The sequence below is a fragment of the Typopeltis vanoorti genome, chromosome 7, assembly GCF_054136105.1.
Source record: "Typopeltis vanoorti isolate ZY-2024b chromosome 7, IOZ_Tvanoo_1.0, whole genome shotgun sequence".
Lineage (NCBI taxonomy): Eukaryota > Metazoa > Arthropoda > Arachnida > Uropygi > Thelyphonidae > Typopeltis > Typopeltis vanoorti.
In genome coordinates, this window is record NC_143555.1 from 121,824,611 (window position 1) to 121,839,064 (window position 14,454).

Genomic DNA, 14,454 nt, shown 5'->3' on the forward strand with positions numbered 1-14,454 from the left:
ACCAAGATTTAAGTGAACCGAACTTATATATATACCCCTACTAATTTCCAGACTAGTGTACCCATATATTATTATTATTACTATGATAAACAAGAGGCTATTTTTCTGGCAGCATAAATTAAGTTACTGGGATAATAAATCACCTCATTATTTTATAAGCCGGAAAAATAGCCTCTTGGCTCTTTATCATAGTAATAATAATATATGGGTACACTAGTCTGGCAATTTGTTAGTAGAGGTATACATGTAAGTTCGGTTCACTTAAACCTTGGTATTATCCAGGTCTAGCTACTCACTGATGAGACCTCAATAAAGGTCGAAACTGATCTGGGTAGTGACATCTCCTCATAATGTAAAACAGTAATACATCTCCTAGGAGATGCATTTTATATTATGAGAAAATATTAAGGATGGCGATGGAGCTTGCTCCACCTTTGCTCTGAGTTGCCCTAGTGTTGTACCACCCAGGTGTTGACTTATGCTTGGACTTGCCGATAGTTCTTCAGCATGAAACTCTTAGATTTCGATCTCCGAGTTTCGTCTCCAGCTTTAAAATAATGAGGGATTTATTATCCCCTTAACTTATTATACAATGTATTTCATCCATAATTTGGATTTGTATGGTGAAAACATTTGGAACATTTGGAATGTATGGGCCATAAATTTTTTTGTAGTTCCTTCCATATGCAAAACATTGTAAACTAGGAATAGAGGCACTTAGAGGCAGCATTTTTCCTCAAAGTACAGTGACTTTGTAATTTAATGTGAGTGTTACATTTCAAAATGTCTTGTGTAATTTAACTTCACACATAATTTAAGTAATCATCAAAAAATGTGTAATAGGCCTGCGAGAGCAACACCTGCATCCTAGCTATTACCTTTTCTTGTACCATTCATTTTCTTTTGTTGGAAGAGTGTGTGCTCAAAAAAAATTATAAGCAATCAGTGCAATTAAAAAAAAAAATCAGATAACAGTTTTCTCCTATAGAGTAGGCAAGGCCATTTTAGCCCAATCTAACTTTTGGAGACTGAGGGGATAGTTCAATCTCCATTGGTAGCCAATCAGAGATAGCTGGCCCAAGACTATTGCTAATTATACACAGCATCTAGTGAAGAGAGGTGGCTGATAAGTGCTGCCATCTCATGATCCCTAATCCTACTGTTTGAAAATAGTGTGGGTTCTACGATCAATTTTCTTTCTCAGGACAAAAAAACCTCAGTTTCCTGCAGAAAAATCCTGCTTGCCCATCCCAGAGGTTGAGTAACTCAGGAAATGATTGAAAAAAGCTTAGTAAAAGCTCCTCTTGCTGGCAACTAGAACTGAACTTACGACACTTTTTCTTCAGGCAGTCTAGCAACATATGTGGCATACACTTCCACTGAGCCACACAGGCACCAGCAATTCATTTATATTTATTGATTTATTTAATTTTTTGAGTAGATGAAGTAGTAGAAGTAGATGGAGAGAATAAGGGATCTTGGAGGGATGATGGATAAGGATCTAATATTTAGAGGACACATTGCCAAAATTGTAAGGACAACACAATGAATTCTTATAACAATGCAGAGGACACTGACTTGTAGTCAGTGTCCTCTGCATCGTTATGTTTATATGTGGCCTAAGTTCTGATTAGGCCACATATAGACTACTGTGCACAGATTTGGTCATCAAGCTTTTAAAAGGATGAAGAGATATTTCAAAGCTTACAGAGGTGATCGACTAATGTAGTTTCTTGTCTCTGGAATGTTGAGCATGAAGAAAGATTGAGAAAATGCAATTTGCCAAGTTTGGTGGATAGGAGGAAGAATGGTGATATGATAGACATACATGTTGGAAAGTGGTTATTATAAGATTTGAAGTGTTATTTTTTCATAAAATGAACAAGAGGGTCATCCCCAGCTATATAAGGAGGTGTGAGGAAGGTTGTCGGAAGAGAGTTTTTTGCATAGAGTTGCGAACTATTGGAATGCATTGCCTGAGAGTGTAGTGTCTGCAGAGAATTTGAGTGCATTTAAAGCAGGGTATGATGTGCTGTAGGGATGACACAGATACCTCCTGCAATGAATCAATGAGAAATTGAACAGGAGGAATGGTATGCAGTTTATTGATGTATGGAGTGAATTTGATTGCCAAAAGGACTTACCTATGCCTGATGGACTACATTTGAATGGTTTGGAGTTAGATATTTGAAGAACATGTTGCTTAGCAAGAGTTTGGAAGAGCAAAACCAGGGAAACTATAGATATTAGGGGGAGATGCAATCAAGCATGTGTCTGGCCACCCTTGGGATAAATAAATGTGTGTGTGTGTGTGCGTGCACAAAGGGATGTTGAAATGTAGAAGTATCAGGAATAAGGGCGAGTAGTTTTTTACATTGGTCAGCTTGACTTGGCCAATTTATAGGCATCAGTGAGACCTGGTTGACTGAAAATGATATGGTTACAGGGATAGAATGTAAAGGGTGTTGTATTTTCCAGGACGATAGAAGGAACAGGTCAGAAGGTGGGGTACTGCTGATGATAGATGAAGAATTACAACCAACAAAATTAGAAGTTAAAAAAGATTTTGGATCTGAGTGAGATGCTTCATTTGAGGCTGCCTGTGGCAAGATGTAGGCCAACAGGATAAAATACGTTGTTGGGTCTGCTATATATGGGGAGGGGGTAATCCACAGGAAGATGTAGATACCATGTATTGGCAGATTAGCATAATGAGTATAGATCAATCCATTATTATGGAAGACTTTAACTATCAGGACATTGATTGGATGGAGGAAAGGGGCCATAACAAGATGGAAGTGGGATTTATACAGTTGCTAAGGGATAGTTACATGAAGCAACATGGTAAAAAAGTAAAGGGGTTTGAGGGTGTCAGATAATACCATCAGAAAGTATATCCATAACCAAGGTAGATAGGTAGACACTCTGCCTCCAATTAGGGAGAGTGACCATGCTGTCTTGTTCAGGTAAGTTGCCAAACATGTGGAGTTCTCTATCAAGAAGAGGTTTATGTCTATAAGGCTGGTGATTGTGAGAGACTCAAGAATCATCTTGAAACAGTGGAATGACTTAAGAAGCTACAAGGAAAGAATGTCAGTAGTGCATGGCAGTGGACAGAGATTACTTGAGAGTAGCAGGAACAGACTGCATACCCTAGGTCAGGACGATAAACTAAGTTGGGATTAAGTGGATGAGTAGGCATATAAAGAAGCAGCTGTGAAAAAAGAACACATTGTAGAGGAATATATATATAAAATAATCAGCATACTCATGAGCGGTATAAAGTGCAAACAAGAAGGGTGAGTAGTATGGTACGGAAGGCCAAATCAGGGAAAGAGAATTCAGCAGAAAAATGACTATCGTAGGATGACTTTAAACAAACAATGCTCATGGTAGGAAGGTGACTGAAAGAAAAGAAACGGTTGAGTTGAAGGTATATGAGGAATTAAGTAAACTTGACCTTAATATGACAGTAAGAATTGTCAGTAGTTTGTCTCATCTCTTGAACGAATGCTCTAAGGAATTAGCCACACTTTTGGCATACCTGTTTAACTTGAATCTTGCAACAAGGCGACTCCAAAAGGAGTCAAAGGTGAGAAAAATTGTTCCTCTTCAGAAGGGGCATATAAGACTGAGAGAACAAATTATAGACCAATCTCTGTGTGTAGCTGGAGTTGTTGTTAAGGTGTTACAGACATTGGTGAGGACTAGTATTCACAATCTATTTAAGTATTGCAAGAAGATGACAAAATCACTGGATAAAGGAGATGCATATACAGTTGTATACTTGGATTTTTCAAAGGCGTTGATAAACTGTCACATGAGGAGCTGGTGGCTAAACTGAAACAAATGGAATCACTGCCATGCATTTAACAGACTAGTGAGTTGGATAGCTAACTGACTCTAAGATTGGAATCAGCAGGTTGTGTATGGAGGAGTGTTAACTAGTGGAGAGCCACAGAGATCTGTTTTGGTAGTGTTTTGTTTTGTATTAAATGATTTTGTAAGTGGATTATCTGTAGATGTGCAGCTGTTTGCTGATGATGCTATAATGGGAAAGACTTTGAGTAATAATAGAGCATATGTTGTAACCTTGTCCGAGGAAGTCAATAGACTGTGTGAGTGGGCAAGTGAATGGAGCTATCCATTTTATGCAGCAGAATGCAAGGCCTGAAATTTGGTAAGCACATTTGGGATACATTGTATACAATTAAAGAAGAAATTTTGAAGGAGATGGAAGGGATGAGAGAGCTGAGAATGAATGGTAGTTAGAGACTTGAAGTTTAGGGATCACATTGCTAAAACAGTGATAACATCACAACAGATTATGGTGATAATTAGGAGGACATTGACATGCAGAAGCAAAGACGTTATGGTTCCTTTGTATAATGCTTTAATCAAGCCATATATGCAGCACTGTATGCAGATTTGGTCATCTAGATTTCATGAGGATGTATTGGAGAGAGTGCAGAGACAGTTTACCAAGTCATTATCATCTCTATGGAATGTCAGTTATAAGTAGGTGGATTGATACAAAGTGCCTTAGACGATAGAAATATAAGATCTGATAATGTTGGAGTCTTGACAAGTAACAGACTGATTTGGAGGAAAATTGTAGATAGGAAGTTAGTAATGATGTAATTTTTTTCATGTAGTACTATCATATCCTGTACACCCCTTGAGGGTACATGGCAGGAATTTGATGATGAAGTTGCAGAGCCTTCTTATTAGAAAAAAGGAGGGGGATATGATTGGGTAATATATATACAAGTTGGTGAGCAGTTGTAACCAATTTAATGTGGAGGAGATTTTTTTTATAGAGTAGAGGGAAGAACAAGAGGCCATCCATGGAAGCTGTATAGGGGGAGAGTGAGCAGGGGAGTGAGAAACTGGTTCTTTGCATTTGAGAGTGATTGGTGAGGGGAATACATTTCCTGAGAGTATAGTTAGTACAGAAACTGTGCATCAAACTCGGTTTGATGACCTTTCTGCATGAGAGAGTACGGACTGCTCTCAATGAGTCTTTTGACTCCATGGAGGTCAGAAGTTAATTATAATAATAATAATCGAGATCCCATAATTCTGAAAAGAGTCAGTACCTTCCTTACAAAACAGCTCTCAGGACAGTGAAACCTTTAATCAATAATAATAATAAAAAAGCAAACATGCAGGCTGCTGGGACAGTTTATCTTTTAAGTAGTGTGATAACAACGCAACTATCATGATGGCTTCATTCTCAAAAGTTAACTCTTGTTTGCCTTTGAAACCTTTTTAAGTATCAAAGGTGGATGTTACTTTTCTTCTTGGTTATAAAATACTAATAGATTTGGTACCCAGATCCTAATACCTAATATGGTAATAACTAATACCCAGATTTGCTCACCATATTTTCAGAAGGATGAAGAGATGTTGGAAAGGGTCCAAAGGCAACTGACTAAGGTAGTTTCTGACCTCTGGAATGTTGAGTATGAGGAAAGATTGAGAAGATGTAATTTGCAGAGTCTGGTGGGCAGGAGGAAGAGGGGAGATATGATAGAGACTTACAAGTTGGTAAGGGGTTGTTATAGGATCAATGTTGGAGTAGTTCTACAGAAAATAGTGGGAGATCAGGGGAGAACCAGAGGTCATCCCTGGAAACTGTGTAAAGAGGGTGTGAATAGGGGAGTGAGAGGCAAGTTTTTTCGTGCAGAGTTGTAAATGATTGGAATGCCTTGCCTGAGAGTGTGGTGTCTGCAAGGAGTTTGAGTGTGTTTAAGACACTGTATGATGAGCTGTGTGTGTGTGTGTGTGTGTGATAAAGAGATCTCCCAGATGAGTCGTTGACTCCCTGAGGTCTTGGGGGTAATAATAATAATAATTTATTATACTTTCTTTTTTATTTCAAATGAGGCTGTTTAGTTTGTTTTCTTCTCTGTAGATTAAAACAGTATTGATTAAATTTGAATCTTAGTTTATATTGTAATTGACATATTTTTTTTAAATTTTATATTTTGATAGAATTTCCTGTCTTTACCCAACGGCTAGATGAAACAGAAGTTATGGTAAGGCGTAGTGGAAGAATGGAGTGCTGTGTTAAAGGTGTGCCATATCCTAAAATTAAATGGTTTAAAGACTGGCATCCACTTTATGACACTGATCGAATTAAGCTATTGTGGGAAGAGCCAGATAAATGTATATTTTTTATTAGTGGAACTATTACAAGAGATGGAGGACTTTATTCATGTACTGCAACAAATATAGCTGGAACTGCATCTTCTTCTGCAATGCTAAATGTAGAAGGTATGACAGACTTTTGATAAGATTTATTTTAAATTTATTTTATTCATTACAGAAAATACTTGTGTTTGTCACAAACAGCATTAATGTATACACAGTGAGAGAAAAACGATTGAAAATGGTAGGGAGAAGCAACAACGAATGACCACTTGCTTTTTTTTAATGAAATATAAACAGACATTGCTAAAATTATTTTTAAAAAAATACATACTTGATTATCAAAGGAAAAATATCACTTATCAATAAAAATAAAAAGAACAGAAAAAAGAAAATAAGGTTTGAAACATTACTGTTAGCCAAATTTAAAAAAAAAAAAAAAGAGAGAGAGAGATGATTGAATATAGTCATCACATTTGTGATAACTTATTTTATTAATACAATTTACTTCCATTTTTCAAATAACAATTTTTATAATTCATCATCATCATCAACAAATTCCTGATATATATATCCTCAAGGTATACAGGATAATTATAACAGTACTATAAAAAAAAAAGTTACACCATTAATAACTTCCAATCAGTCATTTACCTCCAAATTAATCTGTTATCTATCAAGATTCCAATATTATCAGATCTTATATTTCTGTCTTTTAAGAAACTTTTTACTGTATCAATCCATCTATCAATCCTCTTTCCATCTTGATCTTCCCCTGGGTCTTTTTCCTGCCAACCTGGCAAAGAATGCTGGTTTTGCTAATCTTTCCTCTCCCATTCTGTTAAAGAGACCACCATCTGAGGTTAGCTCTACTAACACATTCCTGAATGCTAACAAAAAAAAAAAAATTATTATTATTATTACATAACACCTCCAGGGAGTACAAAGACTCATCAAGGGAGGGCACCTACTCTACAACTGTCCATCTCCACTACTCCACCAACCGCAACTACCTTTGTCATCTATGCCATCACAATGCCATTTACCACCGACTACCACTACTAGCATTTTCAGATAGAATCACAAACATCCATGCCCACGACAGGATTCGAACCCGCAGCCTTTTGGCTGGAGAGCAGATATGCTAACCACTTGGCCAACGAGGCCTCTTTCCTAATCTCCTATTTTTAATGTGATACTGCCATCTGTTAAAATTGGTTTGAAAAGACTAAATTAGCTGTCTTGTATACATCTAATTTAGTTTTGGCTAATTTCTTTCTTATTCCATATAAATTTATTCAGCTGACTTCCTACCATTCCAGCTTTACTAATTCTGTTGTCTATTTCCATATTTAATTTGCCATCTTCACTAAAGATTGTGCCTAAATAGCTGAAATGTTTTACTTGTTCTATAGGTTCGCCATTTAGAATACAGTTGATATTTTCAATATTTCTGTCTATTTTCATTATCTTTGTCTTTTTTATTGCTGAAATTCAATTTAGTAAGAATCTTGCAGACTTGTACTGGATTTATTCAGAAATGTAACATTATCTGCATAAAGTAAACATCACCAATTTTGATATCAGATTTAATACCACTTTCCTTCAATAATGTGATCCATACAGATAATGAATAACAGTGGAGATAATGTACATCCTTGGTTGCACACAGAATTTTATATCAAACCATGTTCCTCTACTCCTTTCAATTTTAACTCCTGACTTACACCTTAAATAGAGACTAGACATTGCTTGATATATACCATATAACTGTAGTGTGTTGAAGAGCTTTCCTCTTGGCACCTTGTCATATGCCTTTATATTCCTTTTCCATATAAACAAAACTTAATACAAATCCTTGTTATATTTCCTAGATTCCTCAACTATTTGTCTTAAAGTGAAAATCTGATCCTGACAACTGCTATTTGATATAAGTCCAGCTTGTACTTCATCAAGCTTCCCTTCTACAATTTTTCTCAGCTGATTCTCAAGCATACTTGCATTAATCTTACCACAAACACTCAGCAGGGAAATACCTCTGTAATTCTCCCATTCAGTTTTATTTCCTTTTTTATAGATGACAGCTCTGCTCCAAACCCTTTGACCAGCCCTTTTGAATTATGCAAAGCACACACTGAAAAACTTTTATACCTTCATTATTCAGCATTTCTAGCCAAATTTCATCTACTCCAGATGTCTTTCCATATTTCACATTTTTGATGACTTTTCCTACTTCAAGTAAGGAAATGTACTGGTGACTGCATTCCTGTTTGGAGTTTTCAAATGGCGTGCCAACAATGCTTGTTTCATTTATCAGTCTTAAATTGCTCCAGACATCTAGAATATCTTTATGCTCAGTTTTAATGTCACCTTTATCATCTCTGATTAATTTTACAGTACTTTTCCTCCATTTCTAAGCATTTTCAACAGGGGTGATTTCTCCATGCTTGCTGTGCAAACTCATTAATTGAGAAAGAAGTAATATTTATTTATTAATAAATGCATGCATTTATAAGCATTCCACTTAGGCTTTATTTTTGCAGACAGAAGATGTCTTAAGCTTGCAAGGCAATAATTGAGCTTTACACTGTGTATCAAAGGCCGATGCTTGCTCGTCTAGTCAGAGCTACCTTGGCTTGCTTGGTTGTAGGAGCTTCCAGGTCCTTGCAGCAGCACTGTGATTCCATGAGTGTGCATAGCCATTTCATGTCATCTCACTCCTGTGCTTAAACACAGGCCATATGCAGTCAATGTAGCTCTAGCCAGTGAGCTTCAGCCAGCCTTTACAAGTGTGCGTGTTGCTTAGGAAAATTAAGTTACAACCAACTTTTTATGACGATGTTATTGACCAATTCATAAAGAAGAACCATAGGGTAGAATTTGTGTTCAAGTAGCTAAATTGGAAAAGATAGAATATCATTTGTAAAATAAATGTTGTATTTGTATGATTAAATGTACATAAATTTCTAAATATATAGTTTTAAATGGTCAGTAATTCATTATTCTGCTAATCAGACTTCAATCACACTTCTCACTCTCTGAATGATAACAAGAGCAAGTGTAAATTTCAAGACCAGCATTCGCCCCTGGTTTTCAAAAGCCTCCAGAATATTTGGCAAACTTCTTGATATTTACTTTGTATGATCATTATCACCAAATTCCTGACATACACTCAAGGAGTGTACATGATATTATAATAGTACTAGATGAAAAACTTACATCATTACTAAATTCCTGTCAACAATTTTCCTCCAAATCAATCTGTTATCTGTCAAGACTCCAACATTATCACATCTTATATTTTTGTCTTCTAAGGCACTTTTTACTGTATCAATCTACCTATATCTTGGTTTTCCTCTGGGTCTTTTTCCTGCCAACCTGACAGAGGACACTTGTTTGCTAATCTTTCCTCTCCCATTCTGTTTAAGTGACCATACCACCTAAGATTAGCTCTGCTAATGCATTCCTGGATGCTAACAATGTTAAGTTCTTTTTTCCTAATATCCTTGTATTTAATAAGATATTGCCATTGGTGCTATCCATTCATGCCCCTAATCTTTCTCAGGACTATCATATCTGGTCTCTAGTCTTTACTCAAGTGTTTTATTTCTAACCCAGCTCAGATCCATATGTTAAACTTTGTTTGAACACTGTCTTGTATATAGCTAATTTAGTGTTTTGACTAATTTCTCTCTTATTCCATAAAACTTTTTTCAGTTGACTTGCTGCCATACTGGCTTTGTTGATTCTGTTATCTTCCATATTTAATTTACCATTTTCACTAAAAATTGTGCCTCAGCAGCTGAAATGTTTTACTTGTTCTATAGGTTTACCATTTAGAATACAGTTGATATTTTCAATATTTCTGCCTATTTTCATTGTTTTTGTCTTGTTATTGCTGATTGAATTACCAAATTTATTACAGTAGTTATTCAATTTAGTCAGGGAATCTTGCAGACTTGTACTTGATTTATTTAAACGTACATCATCATCTGCATAAAGTAAAGAGCTGAGATTAACATCTCCAATTTTGATATCAGGTTTAATACCACTTTCCTTCATAGTGTGATCCATATAAATAATGAATAACAGAGGGAATAATGTTCATCCTTGTCTGACACCAGATTTAACATCAAACCATCTTTCTGTAGTTCCTTATATTCTAACTACTGACTTACAACTCAAATAAAGACTAAGTATTGCCTGATATAATGCCCCATTGACACCATATAACTGGAGCATTTTGAACAGCTCTTATCATGGCAATTTGTATACTCCCAAGATTTCTCAGCGTTTTGTCGTAAAGTTAAAACCTGATACTGACAGCTTCTATCTGGCTTGAATCCAACTTGTTCTTCACCAAGCTTCCTTTCCATAATCCTTCTCAACTATTTGTCAAATATACTTGCATAAATCTTATGAGGAACACTAAATAGGGAACTACCTCTCTAATTCTTACATTCAGTAACTATTTATTACATTCAGGATTGCAGTAACTATCGTGGCATCTCTCTGCTCAGCCTGCCTAGGAAAGTGTATGCTAAGTGCTTGGAAAGACAGTGCAGGAGCATAGTTGAGTCAAAGTTCCAGGAAGAACAATGTGGCTTTCGTCCTTGTAGAAGCACAACTGACCAAATCTTTACTTTAAGGCAAGTCTTTGAGAAATCTTGGGAATATGCCAAGAATATCTACACATGTTTTGTGGACTTGGAGAAGGCATATGACCGGGTTCCTCAGGATAAGCTTTGGCAAGTAGTACAGGAGTATGGAGTGGATGGTCAACTATTAGCTGCCATCAAGTCCCTGTATGAATGTCCAGAGTTTTGTGTCAGGGTAAACAGCACAAAGTCTGAACCTTTCACAGTCTCCGTTGGCCTCCGCCAAGGGTGTGTTCTGTCACCTCTCCTTTTCATAATATTTATGGACTGGATTGATAGGCACAGCCGAGGCAGTGAGTGTGTCAGAATTGGAAAATGTAACATTGGACGTCTGCTTTTTGCAGATGACTTAGTTCTGCTTAGTTCTTCCACAGATGACCTCCAGCGACCCTGGATAGGTTTGTAGCTGTTTGTGCAGATGCTGGAATGAAGATCAGTGTGGCCAAAACTGAAACATTTGTGGTCTCAAGACAACCATCCCAGTGCACTCTAAATGTAAGTGGAGTCCCAATGAGACAGGTGGAGAAGTTTAAATACCTTGGGTCCATATTCATGAATGATGGAAAATGGGATGTAGAGCTAGATACTCGAATTGGCTTAGCAAGCTCAATATTGCGGGAGCTTGGCCGTTCAGTAGTATTGAAGCGGGAGTTAAGCCAGAAGGCAAAGCTGGCTGTCTTCAATACAGTCTATGTCCCCATCCTCACCTATGGTCATGAGAGTTGGGTAATGACCAAAAGAATGTGGACACAAATCCAAGCGGCTGAAATGAGGTTCCTTCGAGGGGTTGTGGGGGCTGACAAAACTCGACAGAGTCAGAAGCTCTGCAATTCGGGAAACCCTCAATACTCAACTGCTGCTTCTCCGTGTTGAGAGATCACAGTTATGCTAGTATGGGCACCTGGTCAGAATGCCACAAGAGAGGCTCCCTCAGCAGGCCCTCTTTGCCAAGCCAGAGGGTGGGAGGCCACGTGGAAGGCTAAGGACTCGCTGGATAGATTATATCCAAAACCTTGGGTGGACACGTTTGGGAATCCCACCAGAACACCTGAGCTTGGTGGCAGAGGATCGTGACCATTGGAAGTTCCTCTTGCAGCTTTTGTCCCCACAACCCAATTAAGAAGAGTGGGCCTTGAAGATGTATGTATTCTTACATTCAGTTTTATTTCCCTTTTTATTTATGGTACTTCAATCATTTGGAATATGTCCCTCTGCCTAGACCTTCTGAACTGGAAGAACGATGGTACATTACGCCCTTCGATTGGAATAGGCCTAAGTTTGATTCTTGTTGTGACAGTAGGAATCTTTATATGGACTTTTTCAATCAAAGGTGAGTTAGCCGATCTCATACGGAGGTAGTAGGGGTTTTTTCTCCCAGAAACTCGGGTTTTTCATCCCGCATACAGACAAATCGGCCCTTCAGAACACATGCAATTTACAGACAAAAAATACTAGTTATGGTGGTGAGTGGTAGATGGCATTGATGGGGTTGATTGGTAGTAGTGATTCAGTGCAGTGATGGAGACAGTTGTATGGTAGGTGTCCTCCTGCGATGAGTCTTCAGACTCCTTAGAGGTGTCAATAATAATAATAATAATAAATAATAAAACAAGTTTTCTCTGCCAGGTTGGTAGGAAAAAAGACCCAGAGGAAGACCAAGATATTAGTGGATTGATACAGTAAAAAGTGCCTTTGAAGACAGACATATAAAATCTGATAATTTTGAAGTCTTGACAGATATCAGATTGATTTGGAGGGAAATTGTTGATAGGAAGTTAGTACTATCGTAATATCCTGTACACCCATTGAGGGTACATGTCAGGAATTTGATGATGTAGATGCAATATCTACTCTTTTTCCCTGATTGTTATTGCCTGAATATAATATTTTGTATTTATTGCTTAGAAAGATTTCACCAGTTTTTTTTGTTTTTTTGTATCAGTCATACCTATTATGACGATCTGGTACTTATCCAATTCTTCTGCTATTTCCATGTCCTTTGCCATTCAGGCTTCTTATGTTGATAGTAGCGATCTTGAACTCTACTGATGTTTAGTTGAGATGTGTTTCAGGATTTGTTCCAGTAGCTGACTTTTCGCTGTTCACCTTAGTTCCCTGGCAAAAATACTAAGGACCTTGTTTAACCGGGAGATGCCCCAGCCAGCATGAAATTCTGTCATGTTGTAGCGTCATTTTACACTATGGTTTAAGCTAATAAGAATACAATTTGGTTGGCTAAATTCCAATATTCCAGCCTATCCTCATTCGTTCAGTATCCCTGTAGATACCTAACAGGGTTCACTACAAGAACCCTGTAGTGAACCCTGTTAGGTATCTAACAGGGTTCACTACAAGAAGTTGAGAATTGGAGATTAGGTCAGAAGCCCTGTTCAGTTCTCTGTATTCTTTAAAGGCTATGTGGAGGTCTCCTGTCAGTTATACAATTATGACCTTTAAGCACTCTTAAGCATTTATTTTGTATGTTCTTACTAAAGTCTCCCCATAACTTTTGTTTAGCTAGTTTAATATATTACTTTGGTTTCTTACATTTTTCTCTGTGTTATTATTATTATTACGTAACACCTCCAATGAGTCCAAAGACTCTTCAAGGGAGGGCACCTACTCTACAACTCTTCATTCCCCACAAACTGTAACTACTCTCATCATCTACACCAATGCCATCTACCACCACCATCACTACTACTACTATTTTCACAGACAATCACAAACATCCATACCCATGGCAGGATTCGAACCCACAGTCTTTTGGCTGAAGAGCGAATATGTTAACCACTCGGCCAACCAGGCTGGCGTTTGTTTAGTATTCTCTGTTTCTCAAGTAAGCAAGCTCATTCACTTGCCAGGAACTTTCGATATGCTTTCTTCTTTTCCTTCACTGCCTCTTTATCTTTCTGAGTTCTGGGATCTTTCTGAGATCATGGAGTTCTGATTTTTCTATCCTTGCAGATTACTTCACCACATGCCTCTCTCACAGAATCAATTAATGTTTTCTTTAGGATTTGCTACTGTATCTCCAAGGTCCAAATGCTTTCAAGTTTTTCTTGAATAATGTTTGTGTATTTGTGTACATTGTGCCCTTCGACTGGAATAGGCCTAAGTTCGATTCTTGTCGCGACGGGAGGAATCTTTATCTGGACAATTTTCAATCGAAGGTGAGTTAGCCGATCTCATAAGGAGGTAGCAGGGTTTTTTCTCCCTGAAACTCGGGTTTTTCATCCCGCATACAGACAAATCGGCCCTTCAGAACATATGCAATTTACAGACATAGAATACTAGTTGTGGTGGAGGTGGGCGGTAGATGGCGTTGATGGAGATGATTCGTAGTAGAGGTTTGGTGTAGTGGTTGAGACAGTTGTAGGTGTCCTCCTGCGATGAGTCTTCAGACTCCTTGGAGGTGTCAGGAATAATAATAATAATAATATTCGAGCCTACAGTTCACAAGTGATAGTGTTCAACTTCGATCTATCAAAAGTTTCTTACAGACTCTTCTTTTCAATATGATGTCCAATTTTATCCTGCTCAACACTAAATGGTGCACTTCCTATTTCAAATCCTCTGTATATTCGTGTCATGAATCAGTGAGAAAACATCATTATCGACAATAACAGTCAACGAGACTTTT

At 37.5% G+C, this 14,454-nt stretch overlaps 1 protein-coding gene across 1 annotated transcript in view; it reads left to right on the forward strand.

Moving 5' to 3' along the window:
- LOC150105008 (protein Obscurin-like) overlaps window positions 1-14,454 on the forward strand; it is a 790,953-nt gene that overhangs the window by 569,866 nt on the left and 206,633 nt on the right. Inside the window, exon 57 of the mRNA XM_090395103.1 lies at window positions 5,998-6,279. Within this exon, the coding sequence (XP_090251229.1) occupies window positions 5,998-6,279 (282 nt within the window). The remainder of the gene's footprint in view (window positions 1-5,997; window positions 6,280-14,454) is intronic.